General features: G+C 41.4%; 2 protein-coding genes across 2 annotated transcripts; one reads left to right on the forward strand and one right to left on the reverse strand.

Moving 5' to 3' along the window:
* The first annotated feature begins 963 nt into the window (after positions 1-963).
* Positions 964-1,792, forward strand: LOC128744426 (glutaredoxin-related protein 5, mitochondrial). Its single transcript, XM_053841441.1, has 2 exons — positions 964-1,325; positions 1,391-1,792. Exons 1-2 carry the CDS (start codon positions 1,061-1,063, stop codon positions 1,567-1,569), a joined length of 444 nt encoding a protein of 147 aa, XP_053697416.1. The 5' UTR covers positions 964-1,060; the 3' UTR covers positions 1,570-1,792.
* A 23-nt stretch (positions 1,793-1,815) lies between these two features.
* Positions 1,816-19,639, reverse strand: LOC128744425 (probable methylmalonate-semialdehyde dehydrogenase [acylating], mitochondrial). The gene is made up of 4 exons (XM_053841439.1): positions 19,455-19,639; positions 3,439-3,642; positions 3,226-3,379; positions 1,816-3,161 (listed from the first exon to the last, which is right to left on the reverse strand). The coding sequence occupies exons 1-4, from the start codon at positions 19,482-19,484 to the stop codon at positions 1,984-1,986; spliced, it is 1,566 nt and encodes a 521-aa protein (XP_053697414.1). The 5' UTR covers positions 19,485-19,639; the 3' UTR covers positions 1,816-1,983.
* Positions 19,640-24,140: the final 4,501 nt, after the last annotated feature.

A 24,140-nucleotide genomic window follows, 5' to 3' on the forward strand; every position in this document is an offset into this window, starting at 1 on the left:
GTAATGGCATGTAGGATAAAATAACCGGAACGCCAGGATTCCAGCGGGGAGGTTGATAAAATCTCATGCCGAAATGTCAACGCGTGCTTCCTTCTGTTTTATTCTCACGCAAAACCTTGAACAATGTCAGCAACGCTGGCATCGCCAATTTTGATAAGAATCTACAAAATTTGTTTCACGCATTTTTAGGAAATGCGGGCAAATATTAAGTAATGTTTGATTGAAAACAAATTTTTAAGCAAATTTTGTTCCAAATCTCATAGGCCAAATTAGAGAGCCTTAGAGAGTCGCCATCTTAAACCGAAAATTCCAATCGAACAGAATCAGTTGTCAAAAGTAAGTCCAATCGAACAGGAGACTTGTCAAAACACCGATTAGAGAACCTTAAAAAGAGTAACGACTAGAGAGCCTGTTAAAGTTAGAGAGACGCCATCTCAAATCAAGAACATTTTTTGAGCAGATTTTTTTTAATTTTTAGCAGCTTTTTATGTATTATTCAAGATAAAAGCTTCAGAGAAAGATTCCTCTAGTATGTTGTTATTATATATAGCATCGCGAAACTCGAAATCTTTAATTTAAATCGCTGGTTCTCAAAAGAATTAGCAACAAGAGACAAGAGCAGCATAACTATTTACGGTACGACCATTAACTGTGGTAAAATTATCATGAAAAGGAATTACATATCCAGATTTTATAAAAGTAATTTATTCCAAATGTCTGTTGATCACAGAATAATCTGTGCGTGCGGCAACACTGACAGACGCAGCTGCATTGTTGCTAGATAATTTGTTCAGATGGCGACTCTCTAAGGCTCTCTAGGCCAAATCTGTGCAAAATATGTACTGCACTGCATTTTGCAAATATTTCTACGAAATCTACACATCTGATAGCACTTCCATATTATACCGAAACGTCATCGATTTGCTGTCATCGCGTCACGTCTTCGTTTGGCCGCTGCTCTCTGGTTTTTGCATTGCTTTGCCGGTGGTGGCGTAGAAGTATATTTCAAAACATTCGAAAAAGTTAGGTAATTTCCCAGCGGAAAATTGTGCCCCAAATTATGAGTTTACTGGTGCGACGACTCGGTGCTGAACTGCTGGCGACCCGAAATGGGTTCCCGTTGCTGTGCCGCACGCTTTGCTCGGCAGCGGCCGAATCGAAGGAAATCGACAAACTGGTCCGCAATAACAAGGTGGTAGTGTTCATGAAGGGCAACCCGGAGGAACCTCGGTGCGGGTTTAGCAATGCCGTAGTTCAAATCCTGCGAATGCATGCCGTCAAATATGATAGCCACGATGTGCTGCAAAGTGACGCCCTGCGTCAAGGTGAGGACGGATTTTACGTTACTTTGCGATGATTGAGATAAACTAATTGGTGATTGTACGTGTAGGTATCAAAGACTATTCGAATTGGCCAACCATCCCGCAGGTGTACATCAACGGAGAGTTCGTTGGCGGGTGCGACATAATGCTGCAGATGCATCAAAACGGTGAGTTGATTGATGAGCTGAAGAAGGTCGGAATCAAGAGTGCTCTGGTTGATGACGGTGATGGTGGCGATAAGAAGTAGACGATTTTGGTTTCCTCCCGAATATGTTTGTATTTAGTATTAGAAGATGTGTTACTATGAATAACAACTGATATATCAGTCGCATATTTGCTTGTGAACTCTGGGGTTACGAAGGTGAGGTGGCTTCCCGTAATCAGCTCACATTTAAGGAAGCGTCATGGGGCTCGGCTTTCCGATAAGATTGAGACTTGCTTCACTATCTACATGGCTTTTGTGACTAAAGAAATCTGCTGATGTTCCAGTATTTAGAAGGAAAACAGTAAAGCTAATGATTTATTAAAAACCAATATCAAATATTGTAAATGCGTATGTTTGAATCTCGTATGGACCAGCGTAAAACTACTAAATGCACACATTGCTCGGAAGACGTAAACCCTGTCTGTCAGTCTCGTTCGTCGCTCCTGGACGCCCGAATTACTTCATGGTCGGCATAGCGACGGCGGCTTTGGAGTGCGAAACGTCTCCTTCGCGCCACAGTTGCGTAACGGTTTTCGTTTGGGTGTAGAATTTAATACCTTGCTTGCCGTAGAAGTGGCAATCACCCTGGAAGCTGCCTCGCGTGCCGGTGAACGAGAACATCGGAAGAGGAACCGGGATCGGTACGTTGACACCAACCTGGCCGACGTCGATTTCGTTCACGAACTTTCGGGCGGTGGCACCGTTTGTCGTGAAGATAGCGGTTCCATTGCCGTACGGGTTGCTGTTGATCATTTCGACTGCCTCGTCCAGAGTGTCTGCGGTCAGGCAAACCAGAACTGGGCCGAAGATTTCCTCAGTGTAGCATTTCATGTTTGGTTTTACATCTGTCAGGATGGTCGGTCCAACGAAGTTACCCTTTTCGAAGTTATCTACCTTAATATCACGACCGTCCAGGACCAGTTTAGCACCTTCCTTCACACCAGATTCAACCAGTTCGTTAATTCTTTGCTTGGATTGAGGGGAAATGACCGGACCCAAGTCAGTTCCAGGTACGTGGCCGGCATTTACCCTTAGCTTTCTGGCACGATCGACTAAGTCGGGGATCCAGTTCTTGGCTTCGCCCACAAAGACAGCCGTCGATAGGGCCATACATCTCTGGCCGGCTGCGCCGAAGGCGGCTCCAGCCAGCTGGTTCAGCGTGTTTTCCTTGTTTGCATCAGCCATCACGACACCGTGATTCTTGGCGCCCATGTTCGACTGAACACGTTTACCGTTGCGTCCAGCGCGCTCGTAGATGTACTTGCCGGCTTGGTCAGAGCCAACAAACGACACGGCCTTGATTGCTGGATGATCACAGATGAAATTGACTGCATCGTGCGCTCCGTGAATAACGTTTACCACTCCCGGTGGGCAACCAGCTTCGTTGAGCATCTCCATAAGCATCATCGTGGCACCGGGGACGCGCTCCGACGGCTTGATGATACTGGTGTTGCCGGTCGTGATGGCAACCGGGAACATCCACAGAGGAATCATAGCTGGGAAGTTGAAGGGACAAATTCCAGCCGTCACACCCAGAGGCAGTGTGTACGAGTAGGTGTCCATATCCTTGGCAATGTTTGAAACCGTTTCACCCATCTGTAACGATGTTATGCTGCAGCAGTGCTCGACAACCTCTGTAAAAAAACAACGATTTGCATGGTCATGTGTCTGATAATGAAAATGTAATGTTAGACTTACGTAATCCACGCAGAACGTCGCCTTCGGCGTCGACCAGGGTCTTGCCTTGTTCTTTGGTGATATTCTTCGCGATTTCAGACATGTTGTTGCGAATAATGTGCTGCAGCTTGAACATCACCTGCTGTCTGCCGAGGATGGAAGTTTGGCTCCAAGTCTAGGCGAGGGAAACAAACGTTAAATGAGAAATTTATGCTGTTAACTTTCTCACATTACCTTGAAAGCCTTTTTCGAGGACTCCACGGCGGATTCCATTTCGGCCTGGGTACACTTGGGCACACGGGTTACGACCTCGTTGGTAGCCGGATCGTGCAGATCGATCCACTCGGTAGCTTTCGATTCGACGAATTTGCCATCGATGAACATCTTGGTCGTCGGCACGGATGCCGTGCTGTAAGTGCGCTGCAGCGCATTGCGACCCTAGAATGAAGAAACGTTTGTCGTTGAGTATTTTTCTAGCGAGACTCAGGTTATTTAACTAGGTATTATTCGCATTCAAATTTCTGAATCGGGGCGAGTACGGATGCCCTGTTTTGTAAAAATGGAAGAGATTTTTCATATAGATAGTAGAGTAAACATAGATAGAAAAACGAATGCAGCTTCCCACGTGACTGGCAACGGTTTCCGTTTTACCAACATGTGGAATCAAAGCAACCGTTGCATGCGTACAGACGTTACACAGTAAATACAGATTGTGTTTCAAGGTTCAAACAAGCTGTTACCTTGTAACCACCCAAGTTGTTACCAAGGCGTTACACAAGATTGCAGTAGACCGGGGACCCAAATGAAGAATAGATTTTCATGATTCATATTATAGCCTTTGTTCAAGTTAGTTGATAATAAATAGTTCTACAAGATTGAAGTAGGGTAGATGCTCCAGTAATGGAGGGATTATGTCGGGGGATAGTGTGTAAAGACAATTTGAACGCTCAATTTATCAGTTTCCAATTGAACTACATGATAATATGATGCACCATAGTATTGGCTTTAAATACATACCAAAATTATACCATTCTGCTGGTTAATATATCTAAAATATTGCTTTTCCTGACATTAGTATATGCTCCTAAAGTAGTGGTAATGTTCCTATAATAGTGGAAAATTTGCCTATAATAGTGGAATGTTGTTAACCGCCTTAGCAACGCTTGCAATGAGCATGGCAGCAGGTGGATAACAACGTAGGCTTGTTAAAATACTATGGATTGTTACGAATTTCTTAAGCAATTGCACTCTATTAGACTGCTGAAAAGGAATTTGTAATTTTTGCACCAACATCTTGAATTTTAACTGTGTATCCTATATAAAGCTATTAACAAATATATATTTATCAATAGAAAACGGAAATTATCTCGAAATCTGCCAAAATCATGATATATTTCGAGTTTCCACCACTACTGGTACTACCACAACTACTGGAGCATCTACCCTATAACATATTGGCGACGAGGATTTAAACTCGAATTCATCGTTTTGAAGGAAGAGCCACTCATTCAAAATGGCAAGATCTGGAGGCGATTTTCAAGACCTGTATCAGCAAATTTTGCGACAGAATAAGGAGATGGCGGAGCAAAACGCTCGGATGATGCAGATTATGGAACGTTTCGGCATTCAAGAAAACGCTTCAGCGCGGTCATCGAGCAGTCCAGAATTCATCATCGAATCTCTGCCATCCAACATCCGGGAATTCGTCTACGATCTAGAAAACGGTCTCGTTTTCGACCGGTGGTACCGGAAGTACGAAGATCTCTTCCTCAAGGCATGACAAGTATGTCAACTTCGTGCTTCCAAAACACCCCCGTGAATTTTCATTCGAAGAAACAGTGAACAAATTGAAAGAGCTGTTCAGCGTTCGCGTCTCACTGTTTAGCAAACGGTACCTGTGTTTTCAACTGAGTAAAAACGACGCTGACGATTTTGTGATGTACGCAGGTATAACCAACAAATACTTACTGTGAAGATTTCGAGCTGAGCAAGATTACGGCCGATCAGTTCAAAAGCCTGATTTTTATTTGCGGGTTACGCTCTCCGAAGGATGTCGACAAGACTTCTATCCAAGCTGGAAAACAATGCAGAAGGGGAGTGTAATCTTGAATCACTCATCGCAGAATGCCAACGTCTTCAAAACCTGAAACATGATGCAGCTATCGTGGAACAGAAGAAACCGATAAGTTCAATTTGTTCAGTCAAGCAAAACAACCCACCATCGATTAAATCACGTTCAAAGCAAAGCAAGAAGTCAAAGACTGAAGGTCCTAAAACACCCTGTTGGCAGTGTGCCGGAATGCATTACGTCCGAGACTGCACATACACGAAGCATGTCTGTCGGAACTGTAAGCAAACTGGACACAAAGAGGGTTATTGTGGCTGTTATACGATGAAAGCGGCGTCAAAGGGGAAGAAAGTAAATGGTATTTACTCTATAAACCAAGTTAGCTATCCTTCGAGACGAAAGTTCCTGACAATCGACATCGATGGATCTTCAATCACGCTACAGTTGGACACTGCTTCCGATATTTCAATCATCTCACAGAAGCAGTGGAAGAAAATGAGTTCACCTTTACTGACTCCTACTACTCAAACTGCTAGGACAGCGTCAGGTAAGCCGTTTCGTCTACTTGGTGAACTCCGATGCACAGTTACTCTTGGAGATATCACCAAAACTGCAGTTTTATATGTGACGATCAGTTGCATAAATTTGTTCGGGCTGGATTGGATTGAGTTGTTCGGACTATGGGACACCGCACTATCTGCAATTTGTAACCAAGTTTATGCTGGTGCTGATCAAGCTAATTACATAGAACAGTACAAAGCCAAGTTTCCAGATGTGTTTAAGCCTAGCCTTGGACACTGTAAGAAGATGCAGGTTCACCTATATCTCAAGCCAGATGCCAGACCTGTCTTCAAACCAAAGCGTTCAGTTCCATTTACATCCATAGAGAAGATTGATGCTGAATTGGATCGTTTGCAAGAATTGGGTATCATTACGCCAGTGGATTTTTCGCAATGGGCTGCACCCCATTCGTAACAGTAAAAAAGCTAGGAGGAAAAGTGCGGATTACTCAACTGGACTTAATGCTGTTTTGGAACCCAATCACTATCCGTTACCAGTACCAGATGACATATTCAGCAAGCTTAACGGATGCCGGTATTTTAGCATCATCGACCTGAGCGATGCTTATCTTCAGGTTGAAGTTGATGACGACTCGAAGCAGCTACTAACGATTAACACGCATCGAGGACTCTTCCGGTTCAATCGACTTGCGCCGGGCGTAAAATCTGCCCCCGGAGCTTTCCAGCAATTGATGAACAGCATGGTTGCTGGACTTAAAGGAGTGGACTCGTTCTTGGACGACATTTTGGTGTATAGCAGAACTGAAAAGGAGCATCACGAATTTCTTCACGCTCTGTTTCAACGTCTCCAGTCATACGGTTTCATTTTGAGGGAAGAAAAGTGCAAACTTCTTCAGCCGCAGATCAAATACCTTGGACATATTGTAGATGCCAAAGGACTCCGTCCTGATCCGGTCAAGAATCTATCATCAAAATGCCGCCACCGTATGACATTACAAGTCTACGTTCATTTCTTGGTGCGGTAAATTTTTATGCAAAATTCGTCCAGGAGATGCATCAGTTGCGACGGCCACTTGACGCGCTGCTCAAGAAAGACACCAAATTTAATTGGAATAGTGAGTGCCAACAATCATTCCAGTGGTTCAAAGAGGTTCTTCAGTCGGATTTATTGCTTACGCATTATGATCCTGCTCTACCCATCATCGTTGCTGCCGATGCATCGCAGTCTGGAATTGGCGCATGTCTGATGCATCAGTTTCCCGATGGTACTCTGAAAGCTGTTGCACACGCGTCTCGCTCTCTCACTTCCGCAGAGGCAAATTATGGTCAGATCGAAAAGGAAGGTCTTGCATTGGTGTTTTCCGTAACGAAATTCCATCGCATGCTGCTAGGTTGCAAGTTCACGACTCCAGACAAGTACGCTCCAGACAGATCACCAGCCACTATTGCGAATTTTTGGACTGAAGAAAGGAATTCCTGTTCACACGGCAAACCGACGTCAACGTTGGGCACTGACACTCATGTGCTATAATTTCGATATTGAATACGTATCCACAACACAAATCGGATATGTCGACGTACTATCTACGCTCGCAGGTTGCGAGCGGGTGCTGATTGAACAGCTTGAACCCCGCAAACTCGGCATCGTAGCTCTGCAGGAAATCTGTCGCAAAGGAGAGAAGGTATGGAAGATCCGTGGCGGAAAGGCCCAGTTTTACCAGAGCGGTGGCGCTACCAACGAACTAGGAACGGGCTTTGTAGTGCTGGGAAGTATATTGGAAAGCGATCAACGAGACAATGTGTGTATTGAGGATAAAGGGCCGTTTCTTCAATTATAGCATCATTAACGTGCACTGCCCGCACGAAGGTAGACCCGACGATGAGAAAGAAGCGTTCTACGCGAGGCTGAAGGCAACGTACGACAGCTGATCGTCACGGGACATCAAGATCGTCATCGGGAATATGAACGCCCAGGTCGGTAGGGAAGAAATGTATAGACCGGTGGTAGGACCCCATAGCCTGCACACCGACACGAACGATAACGGCCAACGATGCATTAACTGTGCAGCTTCCCGAGCAAGCCTCGGAAGTGATCAGAAACACTTTCTTTCCCCACAAAGAAGCCACCTGGCGATCACCTGATCAACGAACTTCGAACCAAATTGACAATATTCTCATCGAGGGCCGGTTTTTCTCGGACATCACCAACCGCTCCCCACGGAGTGCGGATATCGACTCGGACCATTACCTAGTAGCAGGGCAGTACATGTGCGCTTGAAATTATCAACGGTTTATATCTCGCGAAAAGCCGCCTTCCTCGGTTGAACATTCGGCAATCAAACAACCCGCCTGTTGCCGAAAACTACGAGCGCTCTGCGGAGCTAGACGCTTCGATCCTCGAAAACGGATGGAGTATGATACGCTCGGCCGTCGGCGAGCTAGGTGTGGAAACACCAAGTGCTACAAAATGATTGTTTTGACGAAATGATGGTTCTTGAGGAGCTGGAACAAGGGCTTGTAAGGGCTACACAGCTAATCCTGACATGTGTAATTACAAACGAGTGCGAGTTGGTCGACAGGTGGAAGTAGCTCTTCGATGAGCATCCCAACAGCGATATAACAGAAGGAAACGCAACGGAAGTTAACCTAGGAGTGCCTCAAACGATAACAGTGTGCCGGCTCCCGATCTCGAAGAGATCCGGCGAGAAATCCGTCAGCTTAAGAACAATAGAGTAGGCCGACTCCCGGGAGAACTCTTCAAAAATGGACAAGAACAGCTAGCAACGTCATTGGATAATTTCAAGGGTTTCGAAGTAGGTGAAACAACCGGAGGAGTGGATAGAAGGTGTAGACTGTCTCATCTGTAAAAAGGGCGACTGGCTAAATTGCTGTAATTACCGCGACATTACGTTGGTCAACGCCAACTACAAGGTGCTCTTCTAGATTTTATTGCGTCGTCTATCTCCAATAGCAAGAGATTTCATAGGGCAGTATCAGGCGGCCTTTATGGGGCCCCGTGCGACTACGGATTAAATGTTTACTCCAACAAATCCCCCAGAAATGTCGAGAGTACTACGCGTGGGTCATATTTTTGTGGATTTCAGGGCAGCATACGATACAGTTGAACGACAGCTATGGCAGATAATGCACGAGTACGGTTTTCCGGACAAACTGACGCGACTGATTAAAGCTATCCTGAAGCGAGTGATGTGCTACGTGCGCGTTTCGGGGACACTGTCGAGTCTTCGGCCTCGAGTTCGAGGACCAATATGTTATTCAATATCGCTATTGAAGGTGTGATCTGGCGAGCGGGCATCGAAACGGGATGAATGATTTTCAGCAAGAGTAGTTAACTACTAGACTTTGCAGACGACCTCAACATCATTACTAGAAACCTTGCGACGGCGACGAAGTGGTTGATGAGTTCGTATATTTGGAATCTCTGGTCACCGTCGTCAATAATACGAGTAAGGAGATCCAACAACGCATTCAAACTGGAATCGAGCCTACCTTGCCCTTCGCAAGACGCTTCTATCACGGACCATACTGTTCACGCTCGAGTGTGAATTACAAACAACAATAATAGCAAGAAGACATCGAACCATCGCTACTAAATAAGTCACGCCTTTTTTCACCGTCTTCCATTCTACGTGTTTCGTGCGAGATGAGCAGCATCGGCATCGGCAGCACCGAAAAAGAAGAAGATTTCATGATATATAAGTAGTGCGCAATTCATTCAGTATTTCAGTATTTTTCCACGTGTTATTTTAAACTTGAATAGCCGATAAATGGAGTAGTTTTAGTTTGAAACTAGTACTTCCTTCACATCCTCTGAAGACGTCCTGGGATGCAGTTGATACGATTACAGTTCACTCCGCTGGCGTAGTTTTGCCGCACTAGGCTCGCGGACCAAACCCGTCCTTTTAAGGATAAGAATGAAGAGTGAAATTGTTATCCGCAAGTGTCTTTGTCGCAAGTCTTTTCTCAACGGCTTCTAACTTGAGAGGCACCGTTTCTGTTCGGTCTTGTCAAGACATGTTACACATGAACATAAACATAGTTCTACGTTAAAAACGCATTTAACAACTAACGGCCGATCATAAGTCACATTTTGTCAAATCAGTGCAAGGAGTGCAGTGCGAGCTGGAGAGAGGTCTGTATTTTTGCATAGAAGTAAGAGCGCCTGGGATAGCAAGGGTCGCCATAAATGGACCACTACAAAGATGCTACTCAAGCATAGAGCTAGCCAGTTACTGAGCAATCATACGGACTATCGGATTCATCAATTTTTTTTTATTAGCACGACTAACTCAACTGCACTTTATCTCATTTGTCACAAAACTGATCAAAGTTGATGCTCTACAGATCTTTCTCCCCCATTTTTCAGTGTTCTGGGGACCTTTGATGCTGTTCTGTCTTTTCTTCGCTTTACTCTCACACATTTATCATATACATAGTCAACTAGTCCATCTCTCTCTATCTTGAGCTTGAAACTAGGCATATGTACGCTCAATCGATATTATCAAATTTGATTATTAAATTATTATTGACTTGTTTACCTTTTTTTTTGTGTGTGTGGATATTATCACTACGACCAGCATTTTGATCTATTGTGATTTTATCCAGGTGTTGTTCCGCACTTCGTTGTTATTGCAGTATCGCTATAGAGTGAGCGAACTGCTTATTATCCGTGCTTAAAGTGTCGCTGTGTTTTCACCCCTTTTTCCCTCTACGCTTCTTACTACTTTTCAACCAATCTAGCTCTAGAGTCAGGAAGTGCGGAGACTAGTTATAATTTGTCCTTGGACAAGAGGTATCATTCTTATAACCAGCCCCGGCTAAAGGCTTCATGGTCGGTAAAGCAGAGTTCAGCACAGAGTGAGGGTGTGTTTTGTGTGTATGTATGTGTTCCTTACTACTACTTATTATGCATTACCAATCTCGTTCCTAGAACTAGGAAGTGGAACAAGCTATAATTTGCCCTTGAACAAGAGGCTTCATTCGCACCTCAAGCAAGTACCACTCTTATAACTTGCCCTGGCCAGAGGCTTTCATTGTTAGTTAATGCAGAATGCAGTAGGAAGGATGTGGAGGGGCCTGAGAATAAACCCATGCTAAAGTCACTTGATATCGAATGGCCTGATTCTACTAACGTCGACTTGGACCGCAATCTCGTAGTAGGCAAGATCCGCGCCCGGTTGTCCAACGTATTCAAATCGAAACCAACGAGATACGACTGAACATTCGGCGGTTTTCAGCGGAAGAAGTTGCTGCAGAGTACTCTTGGAAAACTGATGAGCGAATCGGTGAGCAAGTTGAAGGGAACCTGAACGAGCAGTGGAAGCACATCCACGATGCGATCAGTGTTAAACAAAACAAAGCCTAGGTGCTACATTCCGTTATCGAAACTTGACTTTCTGCTTTTTATACGACAGACTTTGCAGCCAGCTGTTATAGTACAGGACAATTGCAGGGCCAGTTGCTACGATCCTATTAACTCTAATGACCTCTTTCAGCCGAGAATCGAACATACGATGCCTGGCTTATTAGGCCAGCATCATACCTCCAGGCCACGTATTGGAAAATCGAATGCAGCAATTATCGGGGCATTACTCTTCTCAATTCTGCATTTAAAATGCTCACTTCCTGTTTCATAGACTGGGGTCGTTGCAGGAAACGTTTGTTGGCGAATACTAGAATTTTCGAGTAGGACGCCAAATGTTCACCTTGCGACAAATCCGCGACAAATTTCAGGAATTCAACTTGCAGACTTCGTTTATAGACTTCAAGGCGGCGTACGATTCAGTTAAATGAAATGAGCTATGGCGGATGAGGCTTGAACATGGTTTTCCAATAAAACTGACTAGACCGATACGTGATACTCTTGATGCTTCAAAATCAAGCGTCAGGAATCATCCATTATCACCTAAATCTCACATCGTAGAGATGTGGAAAAAGCGTACACTCATCTTAAGGAGCAAGCTGCGAGAATAGGGCATTAAAAACATAAATTCTGCCATAACAAAACATATGGTGGCTGATTATAGAGTGTGGTAGCCCTGCAGATATTGGAACTGGTGATAGATTGAGATACGTTTGAAATGGTTGATGAATTTGTTTTGGTCGGTTAGCGGTTACCACCACTGCGACTATTATTTTGATCTATTGTGGTGTCCAACAGGGCCTTCTAAGGATTACGCTAAGATCCCGTAGCTTATTGCTACTCCGTACGAAACACGCGCTAGAGCGATAGATAAGACGTTCATTCCCCGGTGGTACTCTACCTGGCTAGTAAGCGTGGTCATTGAAAAAGAGCGACCTACGAGCTCTTAGCGTTTTTGAGCGTAAAATTATGCTACCAATTCTTTGGAATGTGAAATAAAGGGTGTCCCACATCAAATTGCACCACGAAAGAAACGCTGTAGAAAACTATCCATTGGGTATTTTCTCTTGAAAATTTGAGTAGAAGTAGTTTAGAATGTAGTTTACGCTCTATTTTTATCGCGGTCAGTTTTCCGAAAAATAGCACCTGGAAAATCGTCAACTCTCTCGTCATGAATGATGAGACTTACATCAAGGCGGCCTTCTGGCAGCTTCCGGGGCTACTGTACTTCACCGCCCAGCACAAGTTTCATGTTCCGGAGGAAGTAAGGATGCAGAAACTTTCATAGTTTGCCAAGAAATACATCATGTGGCAAACGGAGTGCGCCGTTCGTGACTACTGGTACTGTAAACGGGCTCAAAATTGAACTTCTGCTCGAAATTTTTCTTGAAACTGGACATGAAGTTAGACTAAAATTGAACTTGAAATGGACTTATTTTCTATTTTACTTGGTGAACAAAGTATTCTTCAAACCACCGGGTTATACCTTGTGAAATTTTCTGTATTTTAACGCCAGTGACAGTAACTAGTTTGTACATGCATGTATCGTCTGTGTTCTCACTTATTATCATTTTAATACATTCATTTAATAATTAAAACAATAATTCGAAGACGCAAAGGACAGATTTTACAATAGATTTGAGAACTCAACCTATGGAGCGTGACCAAACTACGATGTGAAAATCGTCATCGAAGATGCAAATGCACAGATCAGAAGGCCGTTCGTTTATTTGTACAGATGATAAGCGTCTAAGATTTCCACGTTTGAATATACTGTTGAACGTTACGCGAAATCTCGTATCAGAGAGGACAGTGCGTTTGAACATGTGGCGTAGAAAACAGTTGATTCAATGCCGAATACCAGAAACGGGCCAGAAATCGATTGCTCGTAGCGAATACGCATCAGAACAGAGAGAGATATTCGCTATGACGGCGTTGCTGACACTCAGGGTTTTGCGTGAGGGAAAAAGGAAGTATTTTTACTTTTATAATTACGCACGCGGTGACAGTTCGTGTGAGTGGTGCGAGCAGCCTACTACGACATCTCTTTTAATGCCGTCAACGCCAGCAGAGAGTCGAAACATGAAAAAAAAACTTCATTCACTACATTCACTTCAGAAAGTAGTTACGCCACGCATGAAATTTTTACAAAATAGTCAGTATTGTGAACAGTGTATTTGCCACACTGGCGATATAGCCGACTAAAAAACAGCGGTTGCACCCAGGCGTTGAACGAGGAAGGATATGCAGATAACAACAGAAACCGGACGTAAAATGCAAGCGGGACAGGATGGAATCCCGGCCGAACTTCCAAAAGCTGGGAGCACGCTGCTGTATGAAGCGATCCACCGGATAATTCTTAACCCTAGAGCGGTCGCGCTAGTGTACTGAGTACACGCGTTTTCGAAAAACGCGAAAAAATCATCGAAATTTTAATCAAATCACTCCAGGTTTTGGTTGTATTCGAAGATCTACTCTTCCTCTTTCTAATGATGCCAAAATATAGAAAAAAGAAATAAAAAAAGTGGTCGAAAGATGCTTGTAAAAATGGTGTGTCCGCGCGCGTGTACTCAGTACACCAGCGCGACCACTAACGTAACTTTTTTGAAATGAAAAAAGTTACGCAAGCGGTCGCGTCGTGTACTGAGTACACGGCGGGCAATAACTCAAGTTTGTGAATAGTTAGAAGGTTGCGACTTTCGACAAAGTTGCTTATCTAGTTAAGACACATCCCGTGATATACAACAAAATTCGGAACTGATTCGCTAGATGGCGCTAATAATGAAGCAATTAAATTCATTTAAGAATATTTTAAAACCGTAATGAGCTAAAAGGTTACTATTTACTACAAAGTTGTTTGTAAAGCCAAGACGCATTTGGTAACGAACTCTGAAGTTTGGAACTAGTCCGCTAGATGGAGTATACGGTGAAATTTAATTCATTTGGCGATATTTCCGAACCATGACGAGATAGAAGGTTGATGTTTTCGACAAAGTTGTTTATCATGTCAATATGCTTCCGATGAAGGTAAATTAAATTCGGAATGAAGTAGTAGTAGGTGGAGATGATGAGAAAATCAAATTATTTTCGGAATATTGCGGAACCATGATGGCATAGAACACTGCTGTTCGCTACAAAGTGGTTTCTGTAGTCAAAACACGTTAGATAACGTATCGTTGTCCTTTTCATCATCGATTGCGTTGTCAATTCCAGTCAATCAACAGCTATTTTTATGGTTTCCTGAAAGAAGCAATTGATACGTATTGCTTCAACTTTTATCAAAAGACAAGATGAAGAGCACAGACTGATCAAAATGCTTTTGACGAAGTAATTTCGTCGTCTACATCGTCTATATAGAAATATCACCAGAACAAGATTCCTGGAAACCCGTGCTGCGTTTCCATCACATTCTTAAAAAAATATTTTTGAGTGTTTGAGTCCCTATTCTTCCCAGGGTCGCTAATAGGTTTATTCGAAAACCTGGCAAACACGAATAAATGTCAAAATCTGGCGATCAATTTGACCGATGGGGAGGACTTTTTCGGGAAACGTCTTGCCAGTTTTGATCAACGCCGGTACAAAATGTTGTCTGAAATTAGGAGCGATGACTCCTTTGCAGAACGGAGAAACAAAAATCTGGCAAAAATCTGGGACATTACCAAATATCTGGAAGATTTAGAACTTTGTCTGGCATGCAATAAAAAATCTGGTAAAATCTAGATTTATCAGCAAAGCAAAACCATGCATGGATATAAACGTCCTTCAGAACTTGACCCTTCTTTATCGATAGATATCGCTGCCGGTTATTAGAGTACAGGAAAATCACTGGGCTAGTGCAAAGATCCTATTCACTCTGAAGCGGCACCGCCCAGTCGAGACTCGAACATACGACGAGTGGCTTGTTGGGCCAGCAACGTATCCCGGAGTTAACTTGGCAGACAGGCATAATGGCAACGTTGATGCTTGCAATTATTAACGTGTGCGTGATGATAAAACCAAAGCTATTTGTTTTGCTAACGCGACAACACGACTGAAGTGCACTCTCTTGATACTCATTTCAAAACAGCTTGCTTTTTTCATTGGGCTCGAATTCTTTACTCTTTCCTTGTATTACGTGTGTGTTATTTCCTGTATGATATAAGTGACCGTAATAAGAATATTATAGAATTGTTAGGAATCTAATGTATTTTTCATTCTTATTATCATAGCAGGAAATAAAACAAACAAATGCTCGTTTTGTATTGTTTTATGGTAAGTGTCAACATAATTCTAACATTCTAATGTTTAAAGCATTACCTCAACATACCATAGCAAGCTTCCCTAATAACATACTCATTATAAAACTGTACAACTAATTGTTATACAACTAATGTGAGTCATTAATAAATTGATTTAAATAAAAGTATCGTAAGTGTGCTACTTGGGTAAGTTGAATAAGTATCATGTATCCCTAGGTGATATGTGCATTATTCAGTTTGTCAACATTGTCGATGATTCACAAACTCTGTTTTGGGAAAATCGTCAAAAGAATACTATTTACAAACATTTTGGTGTTCTTTTCCAGACCAGATAAGCCATTTTACCGTTTATTCGACATAAGCTGATATATCGCCAAAAGAAATATGATTTTACCAACTGCGACATCTAGCAGGACAGTTCTGAATTTGACCGATCATTTTCAAATTCGTCTTGTCTAGACACACAACTTTGTCAAAAACCGCCACTTTCTATCGTATCATGGTCATGAGATATCATCATAAGATTATAATTTGACCACGCGCGCCACCTACTGAGACAGTTTCAAACTTTGTTATGAATTTCCAAATGTGTCTTGTTCGAACAAATAACTTTGTAGAACACAATAACAGTCTATCTCGTCACGACTCTGATATATTCCAAAAAAAACTCAATATGCTCGTTATAAGCGCCATCTACCGTATCAGTTCCGAATTTTGTTATCCGCAGTCAGATTGATCTCGTCCAGATAAACAACTTTGCCAAAGACAGCAATCGTCTATCTCTTCTCAGTCCCGAGATATTAGAGATTCTAGTATCGAGATTCTAGAATCATTTGTTTTGGTCGCCATTTGCGCCATCTAGCGGATCAGTTTTCAAACTTTATTGTTCGTTTCCAGATGCGTCTTAAATTGATAAACAACTTTTTCGAAAACCGCAACCTTCTATTTCATGTCAGTCCTGAGATATAGGCAGTATTATTCGCCGTGTACTCAGTACACGACGCGACCGCTTATGTAACTTTTTTTAACGCGACCGCTCTAAGGTTAAGATTTGGATATAGATGAATAAATGCTTCATTCAGACACTCTTTCATAAGTTTTTGGATATTTTTTTAATTTGAAGTGTCTAATACACTAGCGTCAGCAGGTTGGAGTCCAAATGGTGTTGGTACCGAGGTGAAGCTGGATGGGAAACGATTTGAAGTAGTGGAGAAATTCATGTATCTTGCTACGCTCATGACATATGACAATGGAGTGAGCCGTGAAGTTCGTTCCTGTCTGGGTACTCTCAGGCCCAGGAATGGCACAATCACTTTGACTCAATGCACATTCATTTGACAGTACCCTCTCAGTCAAGCAGAATTTGAAAAACTTGTATATGGGACGATTGAAGAACTGGTTATTATCTACAACTGTTCTGAACAAAGCTGGGCTGTATTTTTTGTATTTACGGTGCTACAATGCTAGAGCCTCGTCCAGCAGGCGCATGCTGCATGCGGGTTGTGGACCGCCGGTAGTTTTGAGCACACATATACTGGTACTAGGTAATATAGGTGATATAGGCCGATATTCGCAGCCCTTAGGAAACGTATAGATGTGTATTTGATGGACCCGATCATCGGTCTATACATCGCTTCCCTATCGACCTGGATGTTCATATCCCCGATGACGATCTTGATGTCTCGTGACGAACAACTTGTACGTCACCTCCAGCTGCGCGTAGAAAGCTTCCTTCCCGTCGTCGGGTCTATGTCTGTGAGACAGTTGGAAGTACGCTACAATTACGAAACTGAATATGTGAAATCAGGCATCGAGATATCTTTGAAGATAAGATAATCTGTCTAGTGAGGGACTGACAATATCATGCGAAAACAGGACTAAAAAATTATTTGTATGTTAATTTTTTCAGGCAAGCAGGATGTCCTTATGAAAATCAGGATTTTTCACAATCAGGACATGTGGTCACCCTACATTTACGCGCGCTTATCAGCTACTTTCGACAAAATTAACCACGCCATCGCGATAGCAGAGTTAGACAGACTGATCGTACCTTAGTGAACGTCGTTTGTCAGTCAAGGTCAAGACAGGCGACTGTGTATAGCTAAAGAGTTCTCTGCCATTTCTGGAATTGCGCAGAGCAGTCAGCTTATAGGATTTGACTCGTTGCAAGTGAGGCAGGGGTTTTCCTGTGCCATGCTGATTGGCGATACGCTGACCAATCACATCGCTGACCCTGCGTTTCCGGTGAATTAAATATAAACGTCCATTGCCGGGATCTTCGCGATAGTGCTTCCTTCAGATTGCTCGATCGACGTAATCAGGCAAACTTTAGAGTATACATAAGCGACATTGGGACCATCAGTGTCTGTTGATTTGTAACAAATAAACTAAACTAAATTTGCAAACGTATTTTGTCGGCAGGCTGCATTGGATTGACCACGTGACTAATTTCTACCGTAAGAGCAGACAAAACTATTTTCAACAGAGAACCAGGAGGAGGTTATCGGTGGGCACTGTCGGGGAAAATGCACATTCAGCTATTATTGTTCAAGGCAACTGTATGACAGCAGCCCGACAATACTGGAGACCGATCATACGTTCGGCGATAGCAGACCATCGGCACAAAAGTAAAAGTAAAGTAAATAGCGGTCCTAGATAAGACGTTGATGTATCGTCACAATCTTCAACAGAAACAGGGATAATTACAGAGGACAGAAGTTCAGCTCCTAAACAGGTGAAGTTAAAATGATTGGTAAAAAAAGGTTATGGAAGAAGATTTTGTTAGTTTGAAAGAAAGAAATTTCAAATACTGAAGACCTCTTAACAAGCTAAATAAACAAGCAGGGAGTGTAATGTTAAAACAAACTTTTAATAATTTTTATGGTGTAGTTAAAGTTTAATATGTACGTTTGACATTGGCATCAAAATCCAAGTTTAAAGTTTTGGGTTTTCATTCAAGAAGCGATGGATTTTACGACTCTTCTGCCACTAATTAACCCTGTGCGATAAAGTTTTTTCCAAACAGCCCGACTGTGTCGCCTAATTATGCGACAGCACAGTTTATAACACGACTGTTTCCTGCTAGGAAACATAAAATTGCCTGGATGCAAAAAGTTAGAAAATCACATTACGTTATCTTCTTCGGAGCACACAATTTACCCCGTGTGAAGTTCGAGTTCAGCAGGTCAAGTTCAGCGTTCGATTTCATTAGACAAGGGTCATTGATGCAGCAATATTTACAGTTCGGCAGCTGTTTAGAATTTTAAATTGTCTTAACTTAGCCATTCAACAGACTATTACGTCGTAAGTAAACACTTACATAATATACTGCGATCAGGCATGGAATAATGCATGCAACATTGTGAACTGCCTGTATGGGCAGGTTTGATTCTTTAAATTGAAAGATTTAATTTAGTGGGTATCATCAAGCGATAGTGTCGAGTAGTGTGCAGAAGTGATAGTGTGTTTATCTAAACTGCTCGAATTGCGATTTAAATTTCATTCAAAGCACTCAGAGTCTCAATCGGGACATGAAAAAAATCAACCAATATTGTGATCGTATTCGATTCCATCGAGTCCACAATTTCCAGTTAATTTTTCAACTCATTAGTTCTACAGATGTTAACATCTGTTCATTTTTTGCACTTTCTGGAAACCTAAGATCATGTGATCATTAATGGGTGGGTCATTTGCATTTTTTTGCAGTTATAATTTGATTAAAATTATTATAAATATCGCTGCACATACTTTTTTGGAAATTTAATTGAAATCAACATCAGTCAATGGGTTGTTCTGCCAAAATTCGGCTCTGTAACCACGCGAACTTGTACCACAGAGCCGACCTTGAACCAAACCACATTTCGGGTGGGCAAAAATAATCATCCGACACTGCGTAATGGAAGCACCAACACATGAGCATGGAAGCAAAGAAACAGCGAAGAAATCAGCCACACACTTCCCGAATGCATCCTTACATAATTTTGCCCCGTCACACGATTATTCTTTACTTAATTGAAAATTAAAACACATTAACGTCATACCTCAAACGCCAGAAGTCTCACTAAAGCCATTTTTCTGCCTTGCCGGAAATGTACTTTCTAACTAACACCGAACAAGTGACCAACTAAACCAACAACTTGCGACCGGGTCGCTGACTGAAAGGGAACTGACTGAGCTTGGCAGCTTGGGACTTTGGGAGCCGTGTCGAACTAAACTAACTACGTCGGCAGCCATACCCCCAAACCCAACTTTTCACAATCTAACACAAAACAACACACATCAGTATAGAGAAATCTGAAACTCGTTTGTTGTTGCTATCAGCCGGCTGCCGCCACGGGAGGAGTATTGCCCAGCTTATAGTGTGCGACAGTCAAATTTATAAAAATAAAGTGAAGAAACCGTTTCGCAGACTTGTGCTCCCCGTAATCGAGAGAGACAGAGAGCCGGTCTGGTCGGCCTTTTGCATGCTCCAAGTCGGTGTGTCGTCGTCACCGCGGTATAAGAAACGTGTGATGTGTGAATTAAATCAATTGGAAATGGAAACTGATCACATCACAGTGGAGTGTGAACAATAATCACGGCGAAATGTAATCGATTTAATTCTTGTCAATTTTTAAACAATATGACTCAATTCATTTAGTTCTGTAATTAAGTCTCCTGCACTAATTTGTGTGACCATATCTTATTAAAGTCTGTGCTAATCAGTTTAGTTAGACAATCTTGTCATATTTAACTTGACAAAATCTATTTAATTTATCATCCCAAATTCCTTTACTCGGAGAAGAAATCTTAAAATTCATGTACCTAACTGAAAATTCTGAAAAAGCACCCGAACTTTCAGAAGAATGTTTTGGTCTGAAAAACCGAGTTAGCGTAGGGTGGAGAATCTATTATTACTTATAACAAAAATACCGATTAGCTTATTAGGTTGGAAGCTCCGGCTTTTGAGTTACAGTTGTATTTACAATGAAAGTTGGGATTGCACTAGAAATTAGACGTGAAACTTGACTAGAAATTACCGTAGAAATTGGACTTGAAACCGAACTTGACGTAGACGTAGGGCATTAAATTAGACTTGAATTTGGACTAATCTAGGCTTGAAATTTTATTTCAAATTATGCTGGAAATTGGACGTAAACTACATTTGAAATTAGACTTGAAATTAGAATTCAAATTGGACTTGAAATCACACTTTAAATTGAAATTAAAATGTTACATTAAATTAGACGTAGGCTCAAGATCGGACATATACTTGGCCTTGAAGTTGAACTTGACACTGGACGATAAATTAGACTTGAACTTGGATATGGACACGAATTTTTACTTGAATTCAGTATTGACATTTTTCGTCTTACTTTCTCACACTTTTTGCCTCTTTATTGTTCCTCTTTGTCTCTTTTCCAGTCCCGCCTTTAAATTTTTTGTTTCGCGTTTCATTCTTTTCTGTACCGTTTTCTTGGTTTTTGCTCTCACCTTTCTGCTTTTTCATTCCGTTTTCTTGTTTTACTGTCTCATTTCTCTTATTTTCAGTCTAGTTTTTCACCCATTTTTTGTTTTTCCCTTTTTTCCGTCTTTCCTCTTACCTAATCAATTCCTTTTATCGTTTCCAGTTTTCGTCTTTTTCCAACTCTTCTTATCTCTTTTCCGTCTCGATTTTCGACTACGCCTGTTTCAATTTTTCTGTTTTCGATGCTCCGTTTTTTCTTTTTTGTAACGTTTATTCTATTTACGGCTTTCGTTTTTCTGAAATTTTTGGAGCGTCTTAGTGGAATACTAAAATTAAAGAAAAAGTAAACTTTTTACGATTGAATTCCGATATAAATATGATTCACATTTCATTTACTCTGTCTGTTTCGTGTTCGAAAACAAACACTGTAGTAGTGATAGCAATAGTAATTTCAAGGATTTATAAGGAGAAATGTTGTACATTGGAAAGCCATAAGTTAGCAATTATGAGTTATATGCGAATAATAATAAGTAAGTAAATATAAATATATAGTACATTTTTCCTTTTTTTTAACTTCGTTTTTCTCCTCACTCTCTGGTTTTTCTTTTTTATCTCTTGTTTTATTCGTCTTTTCCTCTTCCGTTTTACGGTTTTCTTTAGTCCGTTTTTTCAGCTTTTCTTTTTCGGTCCCATTTCTCATCCCATTTTGTCCCATCATTTTCCTTTATTATCATGTTTGACAGCTTTTACCCCTTTTACTGGTTTCCTCTATCGGTTTTCTTTTTCCTTTTGAGTTCACTTGTTTTCTTTTCCGTTTTCCCTCTTTCTTTACCATTTTCCCTCTTTTTCCGTCGTTTTTCTTTTTCAGTCCCGTTTTCCCTATATTTGGCTTGGTTTTCCTCCTTTGCCCTTTTTTTTTCTTTTCACTGCCCGTTTCCTCCTTGTCTTATTTTCCAGTCACGCTTTTCGCATTTCTCCGTTTTTCTTCTTTTCTGTTCCATTTTTCGTCTGTTTTATTTCGTTTATCCGCATTTTCAGACCCGTTTTTTCTTTTTTACAGCCTCTTTTTTTGTTTTCTGTCCCGTTAGGTTACTTTCTAGTTTTTCGTTTTTGTCTGTTCCGTTCTTCCTCTTGTTATGTCTTGCTTTTCCTCCTTTTCTATGCCATTTTTGTTTAATTGTTTCTTCTTTTCTGTTCAGTTTGTCGTCATTTTCTTTCTTGTTTTCCTCGTGACTCCTACGAAGCACTGTTGTGTTGACGCTTGTTGCGGCGTTTTAAATGCTACATATTTTTCGTGATTTAAAGTGTATTAGTGTATATACGCTTAATATGTATATTTGTGTATTTAGTGTGCATGAGTTGTTTACTGTTGCTGTTTTCCCGTGTTCATCGTATCCTATATCCTGATCTTGTTTTAAAGCTAAGTTATACATATTTTGAAAGCTGTCTTCTTTCAAAACCCTATATAAAATTTGTAGCTCGCCAGCGCAGTTTGTGTCAGACGAATCGGCCGATTTCTAACCAGTTTATTAGTTTTTTTTGTTTTTATAACAAACGTGTTTCACTTTCAGTCGCGTTCGGTTGTGTTTTGTCGTCGTGGGTCGTTTTTTCGAAGCAGCTGTGTCTATGCTTAGCCTCATTTATCGTTACGTATATTGTTTGTTTGGGCGTTCTTGTTGGATCGTGTACGATTTGGTTTCGAATTAGCTCGTGTGAGCCTGCCGTTGCATTTAGGGTAAGGAACGAATTGAGCAGTGTCACCTATTTTAATCAGTTATGAATAAATGAGCCGAAAATGCACTTTTTTATTCATATTTTCAAAATCTTTTGATAAGATCATCTTCACAAATCACTTAACCAGGCATTTGGTTCACACAAACACAATTTACTGGGTTTCCGACAAGAAATATGATGAATTAAAAATTGTTGTCCAAAAACGTACATTTTTCAGCTGCTGAAGGCAATCGCCACCTCGCTACTAACGAATCCATCACATTTTTCAGCACTGATTACAACCACTCTAAAAGTCAAGCACTCAATTGTCACATACCATATTATTCACTATCTTTTTTTAGTAGTGTTTTCGACTCACGTTTATTTTCCCCTAGTAACGTTTGATTTTCTGGTGTTGTAGTTTTAAGTTTGCTCTAGCTGTAAGGTAGTTTTAGTATTCAATTTTAAGTAGCATAGTGATAATTAACTCTTACCGTTTGAACATAGGTTAGCGTTAGGCTAGATTAGTTCTTGTTCCACCAATCGTATATGTATGCTAGATTAAGATAATTAGTTCCCTGCGGTTCTCTTAAGTAAATGTTCCTTGAAGAATTATTATAGAAGAATACTTTCCAAAAAATATTTTTTTAAATATTAAAGTAGCTGACACAGGGTAGCTAACAATTTTTTCCACAATCATTGTGTGTAGGTGGCAGAATGACTGCACACAGCATCGACGGTTGTTTGACTTGCGCTTGCGTGTGCGGCGTAAGCATTGAATGCTATGCTTCTCATACTCTTTCACGTGAGAGTAAGCATCGTTGGCTTTTCGCTCGATTCGCAACATTGCATTGCGAAAAACGGAACAGAAAAAGAAGAAAAAAAGGAAAGAGGAAACAGCGGACAGAAAAAATCATGTTTGTATTTGTATTTGGAGAATTATTGGAAGGATCCTACATATAGAAACAAGTGATATATAAAATAAAGATAGAATCACTAAAGCAGTTGTGCTCTGTAGTATAATATAAGACTTAGTCTATGTTTAATGGTATTTGAGCACATATGTCAGTGGTTATAATATGCTGAAGCGGGTTAAAGGCGTTCATGAAACGGGAAGTGGATTCGTGCTGTGTGTAGTTCCTAGAACGAAACGGTGGATCGAAGATTCTATGTCGTCGAAGTGTAACTGGGTTATTGTTGAAAATTAATCGCATGATCAATGGTTGGCTAATTGTTCGTCCTGAAAGTATGTTCGTGAAGAACACGATATCAGCTATCTTATGCCTCGAGTGTATCGTGTCAATGTCCACCAAAGAACAAAGGTCATGGTAGGGTAGTAGCTCTTCTCCGTTCTATCCGTTGAATATGCGTTACATACTGCGAACGCCAAATAACGCTAGCAAAATCCAGTTTGCTTCTGACGAGACCTTTGTAGATCGGTTCATCGAGGTCATGGCCAAACCTACTGAAAAGCGCACAAAGTTTCAGGCTCTCGTTAATCACGTTGTCGATATGTCTAGCAAAAGAAAGTGACCTTTCGAATGTTACCCCTAGGTCACGCACATAT

This window comes from Sabethes cyaneus, chromosome 3 (genome assembly GCF_943734655.1).
Source record: "Sabethes cyaneus chromosome 3, idSabCyanKW18_F2, whole genome shotgun sequence".
NCBI lineage: Eukaryota > Metazoa > Arthropoda > Insecta > Diptera > Culicidae > Sabethes > Sabethes cyaneus.

What these genes read in the sequence shown, in the direction of transcription:
- LOC128744425 (XM_053841439.1), bottom strand. Translation starts at nt 19,484, where the DNA reads ATGGCTTTAGTGAGACTTCTGGCGTTTGAG. An exon ending in TGAGACTTCTGGCGTTTGAG is followed by an intron (nt 3,643 to 19,454) that starts GTATGACGTTAA and finishes TCTTCATTCTAG; the next exon opens with GGTCGCAATGCGCTGCAGCG. An exon ending in CCTCGAAAAAGGCTTTCAAG is followed by an intron (nt 3,380 to 3,438) that starts GTAATGTGAGAA and finishes TCCCTCGCCTAG; the next exon opens with ACTTGGAGCCAAACTTCCAT.
- LOC128744426 (XM_053841441.1), top strand. Translation starts at nt 1,061, where the DNA reads ATGAGTTTACTGGTGCGACGACTCGGTGCTGAACTGCTGGCGACCCGA. An exon ending in AAGTGACGCCCTGCGTCAAG is followed by an intron (nt 1,326 to 1,390) that starts GTGAGGACGGAT and finishes TTGTACGTGTAG; the next exon opens with GTATCAAAGACTATTCGAAT.